Raw genomic sequence first — 23,768 nt, 5'->3', positions numbered from 1 at the left:
ACCATGTTTCAAACAATGAAAGTCAGAAAGATTTTCAGTCCCCGTCAATCCTTTTCCACTCCAACCCTCTGTGCTGAGTAGACCAGCACTGAAGCTTGAAAACAGCATCCTGGTTATTGGAACAGCTGATGAACCACAATGTTTGCACATTGTGCCCTCATGTAATATTCAGCAAATACTTTGTACCAGTGCTCCTGTGTAAGTTAACATTCAGTATTGCATATTAAATTCTTTTCTATAGTATCCAATAGCTGTTTACAGATAAAAATACCATTTACAACATAAGTGAAGTTTTTAAAAAGCATGTCATCTGCCAAAAGCTTATCTGTAATCAAAGGATAAGCTTAGATGTCAGCCCAGAATAGAATGCTGTAATACAGAATAAAAATTTCTATATTAGACTTAAAAAAAAAAATGCTGCTGTAACTTCATAAGGACCTTAATATGCAAATTCGAATTTGCAACATTCAATTGTTGGAATATGAGATTATAAACTTTTGAATCTCGACATGCCACTAGCACCACACTTCTTTTAAATAGTAATTCTCCTTGCTATGAGCTAACCTCTGTTGGTAATCTTCTATGAATACTTCTATGGAATTAAAGCTTCTATACATGTAAACCAGAATTGAGAACAGCCAGAAAAAGAACTCACATCTGGTTTACCTCTTAGCATATTCAGGTTTTTAACACCTGGGACTGACTCATGTAATAAAACCTGTTATCTCACCTTCCAACCAACATACACTGGCTGCCATCCAAAATAGAACTCCATAAGTAAAGACTGAAAAAGCAGTAGAAATAATTTAACAGCTGCTATTCCTGGTCCATGAAGTTTTACACCCTTTGCAGAAGTTCTGTTTCTCACCAAACAAATTAAACATATGAATACTGGGTATCAGTTACTACCAAAGCCAAAAAGCTGTTCTTCTATTGCCTTGAAGAAGGTGTTTGGTTTATGAAATGAAGACCTATCTCTTTGTTGGTGTGAATTAAAATTCTCCACTGAAGTTCCCAGGACACTGGCCAGTTTCTGGTCTTATGCAGCACACACTAGAGGGGCTGTTTGCATGACAGACAGTCCAGACTGTTCTGTGGATGTCAAGGACTTTGGAAGAGTTTTGACTTCAAGCTTGCAGCATGGGAATAAAGAATTTTTACATGCCAAGGATGGGTGGGGAGTCTTCTCTTTAGACTCAGACCTAAAGAAAGTTTCTGGTCTTTGCCTAGTTCCAAATGGAAACACAGAAGCAAGAGAAATGGACCCAAACGGTAGCACTGCTAAACATTCAATTACAAGACCTTTATTAGAAGTTAGCTAATTGATAATTAGCTTCTGAAAATATGCTAATGCTTCTGTTTTCCAAAGGTTAATTTAAAATGGAAGCGCTTTTTAATCTCTTAATAAAGTAAGACAGTTACCCTGATAAATGTAACCCAAATAAACCAATTACACTGATAGTGAAGTACAGATGTCCATGAAGGCTCCTCAGTGAGTTCTGTATCACTATTAAAGACAATGTCACAGGGTTCTGGAGAAAGGGAACAGATAGAGGTAATACTATTATGGCCCTCATCTTAATTACCCTCCAGTTCTCAATGTTATCAAATTCTGATCTCAAAAAAATCTATTTTTAATCAAGGACTATCTTTGACTGTGCAGTTCAGCAATTAGGTTCATTGTTTGTAATCCTAAATCCATCCATTTTTGAAAAGATGTAAAATTGCATCTTTTATCCTCTCTAGGGATACTCTTCATCCACGGGGAATAGAACACTTCTGTTTTTCATACATTTAGATCTAATGGAAACACTAAGAAAAACAACAACTTCAAAGTGTTTCTCAAACAGCAATTGCAAAATAAGACCTTTTTCAGGTCAGATTTTTGTTCTGTTAATATTAGAATTCTGGAAGTTTCATTATGGGTTGCAGAAAGCAAAACAGGTGATGATGCAGCAAACAGAAGAAACTTGCTGTTTTTCTCTTCATCAGCAGAGCAAGAGAATTGAGCTTTGTGAAGAATAATTTGGAGCTTTGAGAAAATATCTTTGTAGCTGCAATGTATACTTAGAAGTCTTTTCTTTTTTTCCTGGTGTTATTCCTCGCCTATAACCATGATGTGGCTGTGGCGGCTCTGCCTAATAACTCCAATACAGATTTGGGTCATCACTTTGTGTTGCAACTAAAAAAATAACATCAGTTTGGAAAACACTTGAACAGATTGCTCCCTATAGAGCTTCCTTTCAACATTGGTAGAAGACAGAACATCTTAATGTGGAGACCAGAAAGGCTTAGCATGCAGCAAGGATGTTGCATGAACAGTTAATTTAAGGACAAAGAGCAAAAATACAGTGACAAAGTTAGTCAGCATGTATTTTGAAGTTTTTTGGCCTACACAGTGCACACTGTAAAATCAGTCGATTCAGACTACCACGTGTATTATTGACTAATTAAGTCTATTTTTTCAGAAAAAAGTTTGTTTAGGAAGTTTCCATTTATAAAATAGAAGGCAGATTCATTTTAAATTCAAGTTCTTCATATTTGTTGTCTCCAGTTACTCCAATATAGATGAATCCTAAAACACAGTAAGAAAAAAAGTTCTTGATGCTTTTTCAAATGAAGTGAGTGCTACTTTACTGACTGGTTAGAGGCAACGTAAATACTGGGGAAGAACTGCAGACATATTCAGCAGAGATTAAAAGATACCATTAGGTAAAACCGTCTTTAAGAAAACTTAAACAGTCACCAAATTCTCTAAAGGAGAGAGTACCTGAAAGTACATATCACAGAAGATTACATAGTTCAAAGTTTAGTCTAACTGTTTCACAAGTCTATGAAAAAAGCAAACTTTTTCCTGCATGAAAACTTAGCTGGTTGAGGTAAGAAGCCACAACACTTCTAAAATAAAAATACCTGTTTCTCATTTAGCTTGTACTTATGGCACAGTTTTGTGGGTAAGTTTTGGTAGATATGTATCAATTAGTTCTGAGAAAAAAAATCCTATAAGTCAGAACAAACCAAAATCAGTTTATCTATACTGAGCATAAAATATGATGGTTATGTATTAACTAATGCAGGATCCCATTCTCTCATTTGTCCCAGAACCAAGAAACAAATAAAACTGCACACCAAGTTTCTCAGCCTCCAGGCTTCAAATGACACAATACTCTAGTTTTAGTCCCAAACCATTTATTACAAAATAATCTATTACCAACTGAAGAGGACACAGAACTTATCTATTTTCACTGAAGACAACTTTAAATAAAAAAACTATTTCTCTAAATGAGCAATGCTAATCCAGCAAAAATTTAGATGTGTTCTTAGGACAGCTACATGACCTGTTCTGACCTCAGTAGATACACCAAGCTTATTATGAAACTTAAAGCTACCCATTTATGACAGCTTAAGGGAGCAATATTTTCTAAATAGAAAGGCATCAGCTTTCCAATGGACTTCCATGAAACAGGGATGAACAAACTGACAGTGGAGGTGGAGTGCCAGAGCCCACCCACAGGGTGGCAGGGCAAGGGACCTGCGGGTACCACTACTGACTGGTTCCATTTCTCACCCACAGGCTTTGGAACAACAAGGGGGGTGGGGGGAAAGGTGTTAATATTCAGCAGCAGCCTTGTTTTTGCTGGCTAAGTTAGCCAGTAGTATTTGCACATTAAAAAAACCACAGAATGCCCATGCAACCCACAACTTCTGTCTGAAAAAAAATACCAATAGATCTAGGTATCACTATGGTTAGGTGCTAACACACCTACATATAGCATAAATACTTTTCTTTCCCTATAGTTCCTGTAACTCTGTGTTTGAAGTGACTGTCTTTACAGCAAAAGAAAATTAGTTTGATTTCCAAAAACAATTATTAATATACTAGTGAGAACAGAGGCAGAGGTATATAGTTCTAAGGTCCTAAAGCTACTTGTTTTCTTGAAGGTCTGTCAATAAAGGCAGTACACTAGAAAATCAACAGTCATTTCAGTCATGGTAAAATAAAAATCCACTAGAATATAAGAATTATCTAAAAAAGCAGCTGAGTACTTAATGCAGAAATAAAGCAATTAAAAGACTGCAAGAATGACTACCTCCAGACAAAAAAATATGGGTTTACATGAGAATCCATATTTACATGTACTAAGAGCCTGACACTGTGCTGGCTGTGTTACACAGACCCAGCTCAGAGGACTCCACACCCTGCCCCACCTTTTGGAATGAACAACAGTACTTGCAGAAAACTTTAAACGCAGTAGCTGTTAAAAGCAGAGACTTTTTGCACTACAGACCAATTACATCATCTGAGACTGAAAGAACCAATTATTTCAAGGCCAACAGTACCTTTGTCCAATGTTTGCTAAACAGCACAGACATCAGCACTGCTGAGATCCAGAGTCCCTTTTACAGTAATGGTCTTTTAACATAGTCCATCACTGGTTATTTTATGGCAGCGTGAACTGCATTTAATACCATAAATATAAAGAACAGGTACTAGGGCATTTTTTGGTATTGTTTATCTCCATCAGCACTAGACTGTACCTTGAAAGAGAACTTCTATGGGATTTGTCACTAATGCACCTTTTAAGGGTTGAAAGCTTAACTGCTACATATGCTTTCATAATATGTGTTCTGTTATCAAACTTAGAGGCACTGAAACAAAATTGAAGAGAGAGCAAGAAAACACTTCAAGACTGCAAAACTTAATGGAGCCCAAAACCGGTATACCATGAAAGGTCTGTTCAGGACACCGAGTTCTTCAGCCGACATGACCAGAACACATTAGCCTTTCAATGCTCTCTCTCCAGTGAGTATTCCAACTCTCTTAAGAGAGTCAAAAGCCTGAATATTAACTAAAAGTGGCATAGAGATGAGTGAAGAAAAACCCTGTAGCTTCATATTAGATTGCTTAAATACTTCGAAACGAGAAGCAATTTCTCCCTCCCGCTGCCACCAGTTTCACTGGAACTCTCAGGTTATTTAATACCATAACCAGTTGTGTCACACTGACTTTAGCTACAATCTATTAACACCTCAGCATTTTAAACTGGTACAGCTTCCCCTGTATAATTCTTGAGGTGAGCTCTTCTCCTGAAATGCATTCCTTACTCCCTACTCAAAACACAATACAATGAAGCAATAATATTCTCATCATTAGAAATAACGGTTCTTACTGTGTAATTACTGTTCAAGACTCTATTAAAGTAGGTAAAAAATCCAGAAGTACAAACACCATTAGATGCCTGTTGTGACATTCTGTTAACAGACTGGAAAGTATGTAATAAACATACCTTCTATAAAATCATTTTCACCATACAGCTGCCTCTCTCCTACTCCATCGTCTTCATCTTGTCCATCTTCTTCATCTGGATTATTGATAACTTCTAGGCCAGCCTCAATAACTTCCACCAATTCATCTCGTTTATCCTTTCTAACGGGTTTCTCTTCTGGATGCCGAGTGAGCCCCATCTCCAACTGGAACACTTTCATGGATGTAAAGCTTTCAAAAGGAATGACGCCATATTCACTAGGCAGTTTGGCCCCCATGCTCACCTCAGCTTTGTCAATCTGGGAATGAAGAAACTCTAGGAGATCGTTGGATGTTTGTTCTTTGGTGCCCTGGTAGTTCATACCATTGACCTTTGGGCTCTTTTTTTCCTGCAGGGACTTCAATTTATCACTCATTTCCTGAAGCTCTTGCTTTAACTGGGCGATCTGACGTTTCAGACTGGTAGCTCGGTTTTGATAATGCTCTTCTTGTTCCTGCAAGAGAGCTTGGTAATATTCTTTACCCATGTTTTCACCTACAACACCAGGTAAAGATCCGTTACCATCCGTTTGCGGAGCACACTCGAGCAAATACATGAGCAAGACTAAACTGAACAGTAAAGCAATGCCCACTAAGAGCCAACGAGTCCTGGCTTGAATTACTAAGCCTCTTCTGGGCATTCTTATATTATTTCTGTTTCCAATCCTAAAAGATGACTTATTTGCTCATGCTTTCCAGGGAACATCACCCCAGACATCAAATCTTAGAAAGAGAAGGAAAGTACAACTGTAACAGCTACTACAAGTTCTGGTAACATAGCTGATGAGCAGTTTTCAACCTTTGCCTTAATCAGGTGTCATTGCAGAGATGTAAATCTGAAGTTCCTATGTCATCCATAACCATCAACTGTAAGCCTGGTTGACGCCATACAGTTTGTTCAGGATTTCCTACCCCAAACAAAAACCAACTGCAAAAAGGGAGGAGGATGGAAGACACCAGCAAGGAGTCATATTTCCATTTCCTAATTCAGTACTATTTGAAGGAGTTTAGCCTATTTCAAGTTCTTTGAGGAAAGTCTGCAAAAGTAATTTTATAGGCTTTGAACAGACAGCAATTTTTTTCCCCCACTATGTGTGAGAGCAGTCTGCAGTTTAGTAAAAGTGATTTTCATTGGCTAGTCTTGCTTCTCCTCTGGCACTTGAGTACTTTATTCCACTTCCCCTCCTTTCCTTGGAATATGTGGTTTGAGTCAGCAAAATGAGGACAGAACCTAGAATTAAAAGAAAGGTGCATATTAGAACTACATAGCAGGCAGTCATTTGGAAAACACATGAACAAAGTCGGAACACATGGACGGATGCAAAGGACTGCTGGTGGAACGGGTGAGAAAAGGAGAAAGAAAACATTATTTTTTCCTTTACATTACCTGTAAGTGACTCCCTTTGACATAGTGTCTGGAAAATAATAATATGGACAGTATAATGAAATGCACTTGTCACATAGCTTAGGTAAAGCAGTAAAGGGTATTCCAGTTTCATCATGTTTTGTTTTAACTCTCCCATTCCTTCTTAGGTTTTTTGTTATGTTTTACTCTGTAGGAGGGAAAAAACCACCAACAAACCCACTCCATGTCCTTTCTACTCCTCTAAACTCAAAAAAAAAAAAACTCCAAGAACTATTTTTGAAGCAGCAGAAGCTTGCAATTTCTTTTGCTTTTACTTAAAGTAAATATCTTTCAGGGTGTAACTATTCACTCATGAATTGTAGATTTAAATATCAAAGCTTACAGAAACAGCATTTCAGATTAAGTCAAATTCAACAGAAATTAAAATTCAAACCCCTATTCCTGATTGATGAAAGGGAGCCTCATATTATCCATTCATTAACATTTCCATCTTTTGATATAGTTAGACTAGTGTGAAGAGGCATTAACTACTTGCACTCTTATACCACTGACCAAACCAACCTGGAGAAAAAGACCAGGGAAAGAGACCAGAGTTATGCAAGAGGGGGATATCAAAAATCCTACTCAGCAATGACAGTCAGCTAAACATTTAATGGGCCTCTTCAATGACAGCATAAAAAGCCAAGAAGTAGGCTCAATGCATGTTAGTTCACTTTCTAACATTAATAAAATACTTTCAATTAAAATTTGCTTGTATAAAATAAGTGAAACTCATTAAAATATATCTAGGGCTATACATCCATTTCAGCTGTGTTATGCAGTTACGGTTTGGGGGAAGTTCTGAGACTTCCTGTTTAGTTTCAGTACACTTATGAGACTAGAAAAAAATTACCCACTCCAATACTCCTTATATATGGGTTGGACAGACTTATCTAGCACTGCCAGCAGCCACAAAGCCTGTCTTCCTCTGACCTGGCAAGTCAGTCAGGATGCCACAATGCACTCCATGTGTTTACAACAAACACCTTGCAGTGTGGCTCCCCAGTTATGTCTTTGTAACTCTTCTCCTCTCCCTTTGGCTTCCAGCATCAGGATACTGCTTTAGTGAGAATCGGGTACCCCGATCAGTGGTATCATGATATTCAGTATCCTCATTTGCAAGAAAGCTTCAATTACAAGCCCTGAAAGATTAAGTGACATATTCATACTACCAACAGCAATGCCTGTGATAGCTGACCCCAAGTTTGCAGGCATGTCAGGCACACTAAGTTTGGCAACAGCTGAACACCTTGGAGTTGTTCAGCTCAAGTCTACAGGACTGCTTGAAGCATTTTTTAGTATCTCTAGTGCTAAGGTCTCTTTTAATGAATAATTTAGATAGATTACGTAGGAATTCTTAATACAGCATCTTAAAGGCAGTAGTTACCTGAAACTGATGCTTTTTGAACTCACGGAAAAACCATTAGAAACTTTGATAGAAAATAAATAACAGCCTTTTCAACTGAATACTAGATAACATCATTCCAAGTCAAAATAAGGCAGAAGTTAGTCACTCCTTATTTCACAAACACAACATTATACAAATGCAAATTAAGTACCCATAAAGAGTGATCAACACCAGATGTATCCTCAGACTACTGACCACCATCCAGATGTGGTGAATCAAGGGAGACAGAAGAAACAACAATCTACAGGATAAAGCCAGTTCACAAAAATCACGTAATATCACTTCAAGATTTCTTTAGTAGAAAGATGACTACATCATGGTTTTTCACATTTCTTACTGAAATCTTGTTCTATTAGACTGCAAGAGGTGAAGCCACAATTAATAGCATAAAGAACCATAACTTTCTTTAAACCTCGATAAATGCCAGACTGTACTAAACCCACTCCATGCAGAAGCTGGCACATCTTCAATCAGTAAAGGCATATGGAAAAGTGATCAAACCACCTGACTTACATAAAACATCAATAAATCTCATTCCAACTATTTTAACTGTTGTTAACCGATAAATAGATACCCCTGAAGCTGGGACATTAGTCTCCCTGGCCTTTGTATTCAGTTCTTGCTCTACCAATAAATTGCCCTATGTTCAACTTCGATGAGTCACTAAATTTCTTTAGGTCTCATTCATGTCTTAGAAGCAAGTGACAACAGATCTCCTGACATGATGTCAAGAGAACACAATGTACCAGGAGATTAAGATTCCCTCAGGCAATAGCAGGGGGCAGCGAGGGAACAACTCTGTTCTTCATAACTTTATTAACTGTGGCCGAACATACATTATCATGGTAAGCATGGATTAAGGACGTCAAAACGCCTCCACAGGGACTCATCGCTGGCTCCGCATCACAAACGCAAGAACAAAAGCTTAGGAATATCTGCACATTTCTGAGCCTTCCCACTGGCACTTCACCTGTTTACAGTACAGGGCTGTTTGGTAGAGGGGTGCTTGGTGAAGAGATACAATAAGCCCTTTCTGAAGCATTAAGAACTACACATGGTGGGCTGTAAACAGCTCACTGGTCCTTTTCCTTCTAGGTTCTAATTATTCCTTCGTTAGCAGAAACCCTTTATCTAGAGGGCTAGTGACAATCTTATTAACCAGACAGCCTTTTGACAGAGAGAGTCATTGCTTATTTATGTTTAACCAGTTTCATGCAACGCCCTAAAGAACAGGCATTTTTCCCGCTACAGCTTCCCAGCGGCCTTTAAAGGCAAGGAATGTTCGTGCAACCACTTATGTTGAATATTAAAATTTCAAATTGCACATGGAGAGCTGAATGGGTAAGCTAGCTTGCTAAAGCTGTGGGGACTGAGCCAATTTGGACAACTTTTTTTTTTTCCCTTCAGTATTACTTCTGCTGAGAAGAGTCATCATAAAGGAGTCAGACACAGACACAGTATTTCATCTTGAATACTCCAAGTAGTGAGTGAAGCCAGCAAGAGTATTCCCTCTTATCAGAAAAGGAGGGTTTATGAGAACTCTATTTTGATATCCTTTCTTTGCAGAAAAAGCCCTATTTTTGCATATTTACAACCCAAATTTGACATGAATTAGGTCTGGCACAGCACTATTTTACAAATTTCAGTAACTACTCCCAGGCTGTAGAATAGGATTACAAGAAAAAACAGGCTGTGAAACCCCAGAATGAGCAAAAGCACACAGGATCCCAAGAATAAACAGGCTGTGAAACCCCAGAATGAGCAAAAGCACACGAGATCCCAAGAATCCCAACAGGGAAATTAACTGTGTTACATGGTACATTCTGAAGTTTACAAAAAAGAGCAATAAGATTATCTGGAAGTAAGTAATCATGCAGAAGTCCCCGGAATTAAAGTGTTGAAAGATTAAGTTCCAAAATTTTAAATTGCACATGCTGATATTTCACTTTATTTCAATTCTTCAGAACAAGTATATTTGCAGTAGCCTCTATGATCTCCAAAGAATGAGACATCTCAGGCTTATACAATGCTTATAAAGACCTGCAAGCTTTCCAGAGGCAACTGGTTGTTAATTCTTTCTGGATTTCCAGGGCCTTATGTATATTCAACTATGGAAATGTTTCTGTTCCTTACAAAAGAGCTCATTGATTCCCTAAGCACAAGGGAATAGACCGGCATGCTAATTGAAAATGCTTTTAAATTTTTTTTTATTGTATTAGCATTCTATTTTGGTTCCTTGTTGCAAAGGATGAGTACATCTTTCTAAAGAGGGGAAACATTCACACTTAAAGCAGTGACCTAATTCAGTGTGCACTTGGCTTCATGCCAGACTGTATGGACATTCCCTGCGTGAGCATGCTTTACTTTAGACGTGTCCTTTTCACTCAGCATGCCCTAGATGGTCATTGTTTAGCTGCTTATGAAATTCCAGCTGATAGTTATTTTATTGTTCATAATTTCACCCAGATGCCACAGATATTCACTGTCTTAAGCCTCCTCCACACACACATTCTTCTCTTCTTGGCAAGTTATACAATGAAAACATAAGGTTTAATCTCATCCCTTGAATATTCCCTTCTTATTCTGAAGAACAGTGTCACTGAAAACAGAATAGCTTATGAATGTTGGAGAAACACAGCACACAGTTATTTTCTCACTTGCTGAAACCAACACAAAGCAAGTTGGGCGTCTGCTCTCGCAGACAATCTTTGCATAAACCCTAGAGTGAGAAACCTCAAACCATACCTTAAATACACAGAAACACATCATCTCTGCTTAGACAGTCTGTTGAGATATAGCCTGAGAAGAGACAAAGAAATTTTTCAAAGTTTTATTATACAGTTCTAGTCAAACAAGCACCAAAGTCAGATTTTTCAGCTGTTGGGAAGAAAAGCAAAGAGAAAGATATATCCACAAACAGAATTAAGAGCCAAAGTTCTCACCTTCCATAGAGAACTACTCTTTGCTCTAGAATCTCACCCTCACTGGACTGACTGTAAAAAACATCTTTTTATCACAATTCTGCCATCTGATTTACTTTCAGCCACAGCTCTGCCTCACAAGCACACATGTACACACACATGCACTGCTGGACAGGAGAAAAGTTGAAAGCCACAATCCATTTATGGAAAGATAACCTACATTCAAAAAAATCAGCATGAAAATGAAAATAATCACAAAATATTTTAGACCTTACCAGTTTAATATTAAATTCTGAAGAATTTGAATTTTGTGCTTATACACATTGCAACCACTGCCCACAATATACCAATCACATCAAGCACACGCAGCAGCTAATTTTCAAGCTTTTTAAAGTTTAGAACACAACACAATGTTCCAATTTATCACAACATGCCAGTTTAGTTGGTAAGCACTGAACTTCAGCTTTGCTATTCACGTTACCTGTTTGACACTAAAGTGAACTTTTCTTCCAGCTACCTCTTATGATTTTCATCTATTTCCTCATGTCCTCCTCTGTACCCTCCTAGCATTCCCACTCTAAGGCATTCTATGAGTACCTTGGCATGCTCACACAGTCAATACTGTATAGGACCAAACCCGCAAGAGCACACATCAGCACTCTTCAACAGGTCAGAGCAACTTCTGCAGAAAGTTAATCTTCCAGCCACTGCAGCTCTAAACCAGAAGCCCAAGAGTTAAATAAGACCTAAAACAATGAGACAGCTGTCTTGGGAGACTAGGAGTCAGAATCAGCTCTCCATCACATCTAACTCAACCCCAAAATCTGTGATCCTTAGTTTTTGTAAGCTTATCAGCTCCACTTGGTTGATGAAAACAAAAAATGCATTCTGCACATGTCTGTCAGTCACACAGCAGACTCCGAGCAGCATCAGAGAGGCAGCTGTGTTTGTCAGTGCACCCAGCCCCACCTGGCTGCTCGGCAGCCAACAACCCAGGGGAATGCTGAGCTAGCAGGTTAGCACTGCTCCTATTCACTCTGGGGCTTTTGTGTCTCCCTCTGCTTTCTTTGTTAGAAACTCCCACTGGTGAACGCTGCCAAAGCCAGAGTCCCACAGGGGGGGCAGGGAGACGACGATGACTGCACACTGATCATCTCACTTCATTTTTAATTAAGGATGTGGAGAAAAAAACCCCACCACACAGTGGTGAACTGTACACATTATGAACAGCCTGTGATGAATTATAAAGTGCTCAAGCATATCAGCAATAGGCAACTTCAGACATTTGTTTAATTCCTAAATGGGAAGGAATAAAACTTATGCCTTTGGCACAGGTACCATAGTAGTACTCACAGTACAGCAGGACCAAGTAGTTCAGGCATGGGAACCATAAGAAAAAGTTACTTCAGTGATGGGTGCAACAATCACAGCATTTATTACTCAAAAAATAATATTCCTCATGCAAATGGTTTATTTTACAAAAAGCAACACTGTGGGTTTGCCAGCAGAAATGCTTTGCTCCAAAATAAAATTAAGACCAAACCTCCACAAGTTTCCACTGTTACATTAGAGACTCCAGTATACAGGGAAGATATACAGCATTTCTTATCTCCCTTGTTTCATACAATAAATCAACTCACTCTCTATACTAGGAAGAGATTTAATCAATAATAAATCCTGCCTTTTCCAAGGACCAGACTGTTAATTAATTACAGCTTTTCAGGAGATGCAACTGAAGCAACACACTTTATACTAACCTTGAAAACACAGAAACATAGAAAAGAGTAGGGTTTAATTCTAACAGTGGTGTTCAATCATCCTAAAAATCAAGTCTGTCTAGGCTTGACCTATGAAAAACAATCAAGCAGGTCTCACTCTTTACAGCCTTCCCAAACCCTCTCTAGCAATTTCTGCCTCAGTTTCAGGTTCCCTGGAATGTGTTTTTACAATAGCAACACAGACCATCAGGGCTGTGTGAAGGATCCATCCTGTTCCTGCACCACATTCCTCCCCACCCTATGTGCATGACCAAACAATAAATCAGCATGCCAAGCTGACAGAATAGGAAATAATATGGGGTTTATTGTTTCTGTTCTCAGAGAAAGCAAACAGAAGGTGGTATCCAACAACCTAGAGGTGATGGTATTTTTGCCATGACAATCCCTGAAAAAAGCAGTCATGCTGTCATCCTCAAATGAAGGAAACATTAACTGTACTGAAATGGTTTAAACGCAATTCTTTAATAATCTACTGTGAAACAACAAGGGAAAAAAATGACCTTTTGCTGAAGCAGTTTTATCTCCTATAAGTGAGAAAAGCAAGCAAGTTATCATTTGTCTTGGCATTTGTTGTTCCTAAACAAAACTAAATCTATTACATACTGAAGTGGACAAATGAAAGAACAGCATTATTCACATTATTTACTTTATACCTAAACAATGAGCTTATGAATAGGAGCCCTGCTTTGGCTTCAGTGAAACCAGAACAAGTCCATTTGGCTGGAAACTGCTGAATTAAAATTGGAACTTGAAACCCAAACAGCTACACCTGAACTACGCTGGTCAGTATTATCCCATTTCAGATAAGGCCAGGAAATAAAAGTCAACTCACAGTCACTTTACTGTTTGTATGAAGAGAGACATCTTCTTGGCAAGAAAAGCTACCTAAAATGTCCTAGGTAGGACCAGCTGAAGGAGTTCTGTTTGCTTGCTTGCTTGTTTTAAAATTCTATTGAATAGCTATCATGAAAGGCTCACTACCTTCAGCTTCCGCACAATAAATAATTCTTCTATTTTACACACGTTTTCCTACAGTTATTTAGCTTGTGGGTTTCTGCACTGCTGAAGGTGCTATTCCTCTTTTTAAATTTGGCAAGAAAACCACAAACTCTAAGTTTGGAGAAGCATGTCTTCTTCCTCTTATTGAAAGGGAATTGAAGGAACAGCAGCATTACATGACTACGCTTATTGTGCCTACTGTGTTGGTTGCTAAAGTTCAACCCAGAACTGGGAACAGAAGTACAAGTAGCTACTTCAGTACAATTATCAGGGAAGCTCTTTCTCCTAGTATTCCTAACATCTTGTAAGTAATGCTGGTTTTCACATGAGCATTAGGCAAGAACCCAGCCTACTTTTACCACATGCTTTGTTAAGCCCTTATTAACAACACAGTCTCCATGAGGGACTGCATAAATTATATGGGCAACTAACATGGCAGTGAGGTGGTTCCCAGTCCAGGGCACAACACCTGAGCAACTGCACCCAGCTGATGGCAGCACTCAGGTCTGCTCACTGAGGGGTGGCAGAACCTCCAAACAGCACGTGTAACACTGCACACCCAACCCAGGGCAGAAGGTCTGCTGTGGAGGACAGCTTAAGCAAGACGAAATCTCAGTTCTTACAGCAACTGTTGCTTATCTTCAAGGATGCACAACAGTCTCCATCAGAGTACATTCTGCAAAATGTTGCTCTTGTCCTTTCAGTATGATAGAGCAACAGCTGCAGCAAGAGGCAGAAATTAAACTTATGATGCCCAGCAGTCTTCCAAAAGACAATGCTGTAGTAGGGCTTTTTTGCACAGGAAAACAGCCTGCTTTAGAAGGACAGAAAAAACAGTTACACTTAGAAAGCATCACCTGGAATCAAAGGGAACAAGAAAAGGTGAAATATTCTTTAGACATCCAAAGTGTCTAAAAACTTAAAAGGCCCCTGCTAAATATTTCCCCCATACGAGATGAACATGCTCCAGCAAATGAAATAGAACAGTAAAAGGTAACTGGTGATCCCAGCTTGGGCACAGCATACCTACATTTTCACTGATGTCACGTTCTGTTCATTAAAAACAAACACTAAGAATGACTGCAATTGTCCACTATGGTATGGTTAACAGGCAAAGCCAAAGAGGTGAGAATAATGTGGCTTTCTTGCAACTGCTTCACCTAAGTTCCACATCTAAATATGTTCTCAGAATTAAGCTGTCTTCTGTTTTCTCACATCTATCATCTAGTTCTCTATGTATGGAGACTGAGATAACATAGTTACTGTACCCTAAGCATAGCGAAAATATAAATGCCAATCTTAGTAAAAACTCGTGTGCTGTTTTTAAAGGATAATTGTTATTCAAGTCCATACATGGAACCAGTGGAAGACTTCCCACTGTGGGAGGTAAGGATCCAGTTTCCTTATACTGTAAAGCAAACCTGAAAATGCTGTAGAGCAAAACAGATTCCCTTTGAGGCCCTTGAAGGTACCTAGCAGGTTGTTATCACATAGAGATTACTTTTCTTTTTACCCTATGAAAAGAAGAGATAATCCTTACCCAGTGTTCTTTCTAACAGTTGCCCAGCTAATTAACACTAATTACCCAACATTTTTTAAAAAAAACTGTTTGAGACTTAATCCTGTGAAGGAGTTAATTTTTTTTTTCATTTTTTTTGGTAATTTTCCTATGGTAAGAGTGATAATGTTTTCAAGGATGTAACAATCCAGACTATGATGCAGCTGTAGCAGTTGAAGTGAAAATACAGAGAACATAAATTCTCAAGTGCCTCCACCAACTTTCTTTAAAAGACTTTCAAAGATCTATTAACATCTGATTTAAATTGAATTAAAAAAAAGTTTCACTGGACATCTGAGTACCACAGCAATATTCTAACTGAAATTATGATTTATTGCCAAATATGGGGGGGGGTACCTTGGACCAGGGAATATTTGCAAAAAAATCTGTTAGTGGCAAGTTTGAAGAGCAGTAAGACTCCTGAAGTGACCACTGGAAGACGTTTCTGTGCATTCTGTCCAACTGGTAGTTTGGCCTATTAGTTTTAAAATAACTAAACCCAGTTTAAAATACTACTTGATACAGAAATTCTGAAAAAATGATGCCTTGAAAAATCAATCACTCTCAAGTTTTGCTTAAATAAATTGAATCAGCTAGCTCAAGTTCACATGTGGTCTACAAAGCTGTGCTCCCTTCGCTGTTCCTCAGTCCACGGTCTCAGCTGGAAGGAGGAACACAACCTACAAATGTTTTCAGAATGGCTAAAAATCAGCATAGTAGTTCAGGTTCTGCTTTCAGCACAACAAATCAGCCACGAATATTTCACCAGACATGAAAGCTGGACGCCAAATGATTGAGAAACATCTGGTGCGTTCCAGAAGCACAGCTAAAAGCACTTATGTCATCTGTAATTTTTCAATTTGACATTATAAGTAAGCATTACCTTACTCTTGAAGGGCTAGCAATAGCAAGCTTTATCAAAAACAGAGAAGCCAGCAGTTTGTCAAACTATCTCTCTTGATATTTGCCTTGCATTAAAAAAGTTACAAGTATGAAAAAACAGAAACACCAAACACTCAACACTTTGCACTATCCTGCTTCCCCTCTTCTTGTTTTGTTTTTCAAGTCCCTGAAGTCAGTCTTTGGACCACTTGAAACATCTTTCCTCCTCTTTTCTTGAAGGAAGAGATCAACATGGTTTGGAGGGGAGAGAAGCCAGGAGTTTCTACAAACCTCTGCTAAGTTTTTGCAGATTCCTTGTGCTGTTTTTTTGTCGTGCTCGTATTCCACAACTTTTTTTTCCTTTAATTTTTTAAATTGTTTTGCTTCACAGCAGGGACATACAGGTTGTTATCAGAGACACTTGTCACGAGTGCTGCATTTATCTTATGGTCCTACTGGCAACAACTTCCATTACACTATTTGAACACTGGTTTAAAGGTTTTTTTACGCTCCCCTCTTGTCCCTTCAGACAGTCAACTTAAATCCCCATCACACTGTCACCTCTCCATCTGATAGAGGCTTAGGACCTTAGTCAACTAAGGAGGAATTCTGAAGATTTAAATGCAAAAAATTCAAAGTTACTGGATTATGTCTGAAATTGATGGGGGGGGGGAATCCAACTTAAAGGAACATGCTTAGTAGCGCTTAATAGCAGAATCTAATACATTATTCTGGATGTCCTTTGCCAAAACACCGGGGGTAAAATCTGCCCTGCAGAGACATCTTACTGGAACACTGCTTTCAGACCATGCCAGGAAGAGACAGGCACACCAGTCACACCAGCCTCTGTCCAGCCAGCACCAACTGCAACCCACACTCACCCTCCGACTTCACAAACTGTACGTCTCTTCTGCAGAAGACCTCTATCTCTATCAGAAGATCTCAGATCACATGAAAGATGGACTAAACTGCTATCACTCAGCAGTCTTAATTTTCACTCTGCCAGAGCATCAGGAAGATGTGCAAATCATCTGCTGCCCCTGTGGCTGGGAGTAGTATCAACAGTGCTGACAACTGTCATCATTTTTGACACCACTGCTTGGGGAAACCTTTAAGAGACAGCAGAAGTCATCTGAAAGCTGTCACCAGAAACACTCTCACAGGACAGATTTTATTGCATAGAAACTTATGACTTAGCCCTCTATAAAATTCCAGAGACTCAGAATTGCGCTTGCATTTTATATTTTCACACTGTTTCAAAACACAAGCTCATTTACATCATTTCCTCTGCTTTAATTCAACAGTGCTCCCAACGAGCTTCAATTGCTTCCTGTGCATTGTTGCTCAACACCTGCCCTTGCAGCAGCAACACAAACTCAACCCAGAAGAACCATCTAAATATTATTTCTACAGAGAAGATACACAGATAAAAACACCAGACTGGAGTAGCAGAAAATCTGCCTGCTAAGCTGCCTTGCTACAATTAACTATCACATGGTAAATGTCACAGGACATACCCACAACATCTACAAACAGAATTAGGTGCAGTACCTCTGTACAGCAGCACAGCTTTAAACATTCACGGTTTTCTGCAACTACACACCTGAAAGCCAGAGGCTGTCCTTCCATGTCTCTTGAAACTGGAGTCTGAAGAACTATTAGAGCCCTTTTTCTTATGTGATTAACTGGGATCAGTTAATACAAAAATACTCCAGATTCATATACAAATTTTCAGAGAGCTCACGTGTCCTACAAGTTTGGTCTTTCATGAAAGCACTGATCTATTGTCTCGAAAAAAAGGAAAATTAACAGTGCAGACACACTAACCTCCTTTTATAGTTCATGTTCATTTGTCAAAGTTAAATATAAGAAGCAGGTATCTACACAGGATAAAAAAACCTATAAGCTGTTTAGCAATTTAACTTGGAAATACAATAAATGCAAGTTTTGTATTTCTAAGGTATCTTTAACTCCTAGGTGTTGTGCATTGTATTATTTTAACTTTGAACACGTGAGAACCAGTCTTGAGTTCAGCAAAACGAGAGAACTGTTGCTGGTGACGGCCATTAAAAGTAAGTGGGTAGGACCCATCTCCATAGGATTATTTTAGCCACGAAAGAATTTTACCTCTGTTCTAGAACTCACATATTGGTTTCCTTGAACAGAAATTCCCTACAGTATGCCAGAGAAGAGTAAAATTAATTTTCTTAGTTTTTGGGAGAACAAGTGCCAAAAGTGTCCCCGCCCAACCCTCTCTCAGCATCAGCTCAGCCAACTCGACACTGCTGAGACAGCTGTGCCACTTCAATTCTGCACACTCCTTTAGTTGCCTGCTGTGTACTTGCACTCAAACTCCCACTCCTCTACTGACATTTTGGGTCATTTCTGGCCATGGTAGACAAGCTGACGGGAAGCCTCACTTTGGACAGCGGGACACATATGCTGGCTGTCAGATGCTGATCCAGGCTTTCCAGACAGCTGCCCTAAGTGACATCCCTACCAGAAAACCCACTAATGGACAAGGATCCTCTTCCAGGAGCTGCTTCGCCAATGAAACACCACCATTAAGTACAGGGGAAGAAGAATGGGTAGGAACAAAGGCCAGACAGACCTGCCCTTTATCACTCACCCACTCCACCAGTGAAAGAAAAACACAGGCAGACCTGCCCCTTCTGTCACCCACCAGCAGAGCTGCCAACAACACTGTCCTCAAGTACACCTACTCAGGAGACATGCTCATGCTCCACTGCAGGCTGGAGAGGCAGATGGGGTCCAGACCAAGAACCCCAGGGCCACAGTAAGGGCTAAAGGAATCAATTAGACTCAAGGGCACTGTGCTGGGAGGCACCTGTAAAACAGGCATGACAAAGCAGTAAACAAGCCAATCACTACAGTTACTTCTTATTACAGTTAAAGATGATTGTCAGGAAATGGTTAGATTAAAAAAGTACATGCAAGACTTCCTCACGTGACAGCTTCCTCACCTCGTCATATTTGGATGCTCTGAACTTCACTTTGAAACACCAACACTGCTGATGCTCTTTCCAGCACTCACAGCCTGAAATGGCTTTCCAGTTTCATCAGTTTGCTAATAACAGTTTTAGAGCACTTGGTCTGTGAATGGAAAGAGTCTTTAAAAACAGATAAGGTAAAGCAGAGATCGTTCCAAGATATTATTCCACCACACTCCATTCAGAAATAATTGTGGAGCGAGTGCCTCCTGCCAGCCTTACCATAAAAAAAAAAAGCTGCAGCATAGACAGCCTGGTGCCAGCATAGAAAAAGTGCAAGCTTCTCAACAAGTCCCCTTTTCCCTTGAACCTCTGATCTTTAGTGACTACATATGGCTTGCAATGATTACCTTGTTACTCTTTTTCAAGAAGTTTCTCAGCTAGCAGTGACCAACAGAATCACCAGTTTAGATTACACACACCACCAAAAAGTATAAGATAACCGAAATTATTAAGCCGAACAACCTGCCTGTCTACATTTTTAGGTATACACAAGATAACTGCAGCCTTACAATGAACATTTTTTAAAAGGCTTAGGTAAAAGCACAAGCTAGCTGCACCTAAAAAAAGCCTCAGACAGTATCCTGCTCTACTCCTTTTGCACCAAAAGACACTCACAACTGGAGGGTTGCAACTCGCAGAATTTTTCCTGCCCTCAAAAACTACTTTTTGTTTCAAAAGAGCTTCCTAAGAAAGAAATAAGAGCATTAATGCCACCACACACTTACAGATTTTTTTAATAAACCATAATATTAATGGATGTGCTGGGCTTTTCTAATCATCATTCAGAATAAAACTGTTCTGGCAGACAGTAAGTGCCCTTCTGCAAATTCTTACAAGCTGTGGTTCTAACTCAGAAATAAAACTATACTGCCATTCCCTTCAAAAGGTATTACATTTCTTTATGAACATCTTGTGAGTTATGGTTTCATTTTTCCCTTTCCAGCACTAAGCTAGCAAGAACATAATGAGATGTGTAGATAAAGCACAGGTTTGGGGGATTTTTTGTTTGTTTGTTTGGGGTTTTTTTGTGGTGGGGTTTGCATTTTTTTCCTAAAAAAAATAAATAAATATGCTCCTGAAACATTTTCTTTCCATTGTGCCCTTTGAGAATTCTTTTAAAATTATTTTTAAATTTTTTTTAAAGGAAGTCTTGTGCTTTTGAAATACCTGCCTATATGCCATTTTATTTTTCCAGGAGCAAGATTATCATGGCCTGTTTCCCATACTTTTATTCTGGAGAGATAGTCCTCTAGAGGTTAGATGAGCTAACAGAAAGCCAAGGACATTATCAATTCCAGCACTGATCCAAAGCATGAGTTTCATTCCCACCTCTGTGATCCTGCTTCCGCATTATTTAAAGAGAAAATACTGCAAGTCATGAAGCTTGCTTCATAATGACAGAAGTGTTTCAGAGTCAAGAAAAATATTGTGCAATTTGTTTTCTGCAGTGAAAAAACCTGGCCTCGTATTTCTCAGACCCTCCCTCCTCCAAGCTTCAGTTTTGTAAAAGTTCAGATGGTTCTGGTGATCCTTCTTATAAAGAGGTCCGCAGAACACTTCTGGCAAGCCTGAAAGTAGCAGACTGGGGTTGAAATTCTTGTGCCACATATGCTTGTGGGGGTTTTTTGGCAACAGACCACAGCTACTTATGATTTAACAGTGCCCTCAGATGATGTTTCTCACTCACTTGGGGAGACCCATATCCTGGGCTTGGAACATAAAAGCAAAGAATTTAAATTTAAGAGTAATTTCGTGCAACTTCTACCACGATGTAACAGCTGTACTGACAGGTTTGGGGGTTTCTTTTTTTCCCCTCTTCCTTCCCTCCCCCTTTAAGCCTGAGAAAGACACTGAAACAGAGTCATGGGATCAAGAAAGGAAAGAACTATTCAAGATCAACTAATCTTAATCACACTGAAGGTTTTATGTGCTTTCTCCAGAAACAGACAAGCTGAAGAAAGTTTCTGTTTGGGTCATACAGTCATGTACTTCAAAAATCATCATTCTTCCTTCTATGTCCATGGTTTAGGACAGTGGTGCTGTAGCAACACTCAGTGTGGTCTCTGATATTTGTGATAAGGACTTACTGGCAAACAGTCTCCTGTAAAAGCCTCAGGGTATAATGGAAACTCATAGCTAAAATCCCCCCCGCAAAACACATCTACCTCCACTGACAGCTACTGGGAATATTTCCAAGCTGCTGTCTTTGACAGTGTTTGGGGACCCACTATCTAGCTAATAAATAAAGGGAAGCCAGAAATTTCCTTCGAACACAGTAAAGCAAGACAGGAACTTGCAGCTAATACATGCTGGAAAAGAAGAAACTGTCTTATGAGGCCTAGCATTACAATCTCCAAGGAAAAAAAACAAAAGGGAAAAAAACCAATTTTTACTGTATGACCTTAATTTGAGGGATACTGGCTCAGTGCTAAAACAACCCCTCTTTTCTGCAGTTCTTTTGAGTTACCCATGAGAGCAAAAGAATAAAGTTAGTCTTTATCCATCAAGTTTAGCAGAAGAGATCAGTGTCTCAATTTCCACCTTGACAGAGGGACTCAAAGAGAAAATATCACATGCAAACAAAGCCACAGACTAAAGTAAACATTAATTAAGCAGTTCTTGATTTTACTTCCCTGAATACATGTACCATCATGTTTAAATTTCTGTATACTCAGTTTTAAGAATGGTCTTGCAAAGAGCAAGCCCCCGTTTCTGCTTTAGCATTTCTGAATCAATTGACTGCTAACAATAGCACAATTTTTTTTTTATGTTCAATACCAAAACGTCCCAACTTTCACCATATAAGAGCGCAGAATTTACTGAGCAAGAACGTGCCTGACCAAAAAAAAAAAAAAAAAAACCCAAAAAAAGGAGTTGTAAACCAGGAGATGTAAACCACAGTTAAACAATAGTCAATATTTTACTGAAAATAATTAAGTACCCTCTCATCATCATTTCCTCTATTTTTGGGGGGAAGGCTGGTGGAAGGAATGGAGGTTTCCCGCAGTCCGAGCAAGTTAAAAGACACCTCCGCATCCCCAGCCCGGGCGATGACACGGTGCCCGCCCCGGCGCTGCGCTGTCCGGGGCCACCGCGGAGCGGGCGCTGCGGGGGGGCCGCCCCGCCGCATCCCAGTGCCTGCGCCCCACAAACGCGGCGCCCAGCACGCCCACGGCCAGTTAACACAATGGAAACGCAGCCGTCAGGAGAGAGAGAGAGAGACTCGTTTTATTGTTGAGACAGCTCTGCGGTAAAAACCGAGTGGCCCAGCGTACCCAGCCCCCGCCGCCGGGGCGGTCGGGACAGCCCCCATCCCACCAGCGGATCCACCGCCGCCCGCGGCGCTCAGCCCGGGCCACCCGCGGCCCCGCTCCGGGCCGGGACACGGCGCCGGGCCCGCCGCGATACCCCCGCCCGGGGCCGGGGGGGCTCTGGGGCGCTGCGCGGCACCTTCCTCCGGCAGCGGGGGTGCGGCCGGGTGCGGCCGGGCCCGGCGGGCAGGTGAGGGGCCGGGGGAGGGCGGAGGGGCGCGGTGCCGCCGTACTCACCGCGCGGGCCGGCGGCGCCGCGGCCGCACTTCCTGCACGCTCGGAAATGAGCGGGCGGGACCCTCCGCCGCGCCGCTTAAAGGGGACGGACCGGCCGCCCCCGACCGCCCCCGGGGCGGAACCGTGTCCCCCGCGCGCTCCCGGGGGGAGCGGGGCCCGGCTGGGCTGCTGCCGAGTGCCGGCGGGGAGGGGCTCGGGATCTCTCTCTCTCTGCAGCCCGCCCGCCCGCCCAGCGCCCCGGGGCGCCTCGCTGCCCGCACACCGCCGGGTTCCGGGGCGCAACACAGAGGGCGAGAAGTCCGTGCCTGAGGGCGAGGATCGGGGCGTAATCGATGCCCGCCCCGCGGCTCTGGGGCAGCGCCCGCCGGGCCGTTCGCTCAGCACCCCCGCCACACGGACCGCCGGGCCCGCGGGGAGCGCCCACGGGCCCGCGGGGAGCGCCCACGGCCCCGCAGCGCCCCGGGAGCGGCCGCTGGCTCGGCAGGAGCGCCGGGAGCGGCCCGAGCGCCGCCCGCCGTGCACAGCTGTGCGCCGGCCAGGGGTTCGTGTGCCCGCGGGTACGCGGCTGTTCTGGGTACGCGGCTGTTCTGGGTACGCGGCTGTTCTGGGTACCGCCGCGGCACCGCCCGAGTACGGTGGAGCTCCGTGGCTCGCAGAGGTCCAGCAGCAGCGCAGCGATGCCGATTTCTGAGATGTTAACAGAAAACATGGAATTGTGATGTAGCCTTTGTGCTCGAAAATCAGGGTTTCCAACAGCAAGCGGAATTTACCAATAATTTTTCTACTTATCCAAATATTTATTTACGGTTCTGTATTTCCAGAAGAACATTTCATTGCATTAATTTTTTAGTTATTATTTTTTCTGCAGGGCCTGACCTGAAAGGAAGCCAGGCTTAAAAAATCGTGCACCTTTCAGCCATTTGTGTGAATTGTGGCGTATAACAGTTTTA

General features: G+C 41.0%; 1 protein-coding gene across 2 annotated transcripts in view; it reads right to left on the bottom strand.

Moving 5' to 3' along the window:
- The window catches only part of CSGALNACT2 (chondroitin sulfate N-acetylgalactosaminyltransferase 2), a 33,816-nt gene extending 10,926 nt beyond the window's left edge, over positions 1 to 22,890 (bottom strand). The window contains exons 1-2 of one of the 2 annotated variants that reach the window (XM_032695292.1): positions 22,819 to 22,890; positions 5,289 to 6,536 (exon numbers count right to left, since the gene is read on the bottom strand). In XM_032695292.1, the coding sequence (XP_032551183.1) occupies positions 5,289 to 5,946 (658 nt within the window). In that variant the 5' untranslated portion in view covers positions 5,947 to 6,536; positions 22,819 to 22,890. Of the gene's footprint in view, positions 1 to 5,288; positions 6,537 to 10,863; positions 11,003 to 22,818 lie in introns of those variants that run through there. The other variant, XM_032695293.1, reaches the window with a different exon arrangement.
- Positions 22,891 to 23,768: the final 878 nt, after the last annotated feature.

This window comes from Chiroxiphia lanceolata, chromosome 8, assembly GCF_009829145.1.
Source record: "Chiroxiphia lanceolata isolate bChiLan1 chromosome 8, bChiLan1.pri, whole genome shotgun sequence".
Classification (NCBI taxonomy): domain Eukaryota; kingdom Metazoa; phylum Chordata; class Aves; order Passeriformes; family Pipridae; genus Chiroxiphia; species Chiroxiphia lanceolata.
Note: the sequence above shows the minus strand (reverse complement) of the source record. Positions and strands in the feature narration are given on the sequence as shown.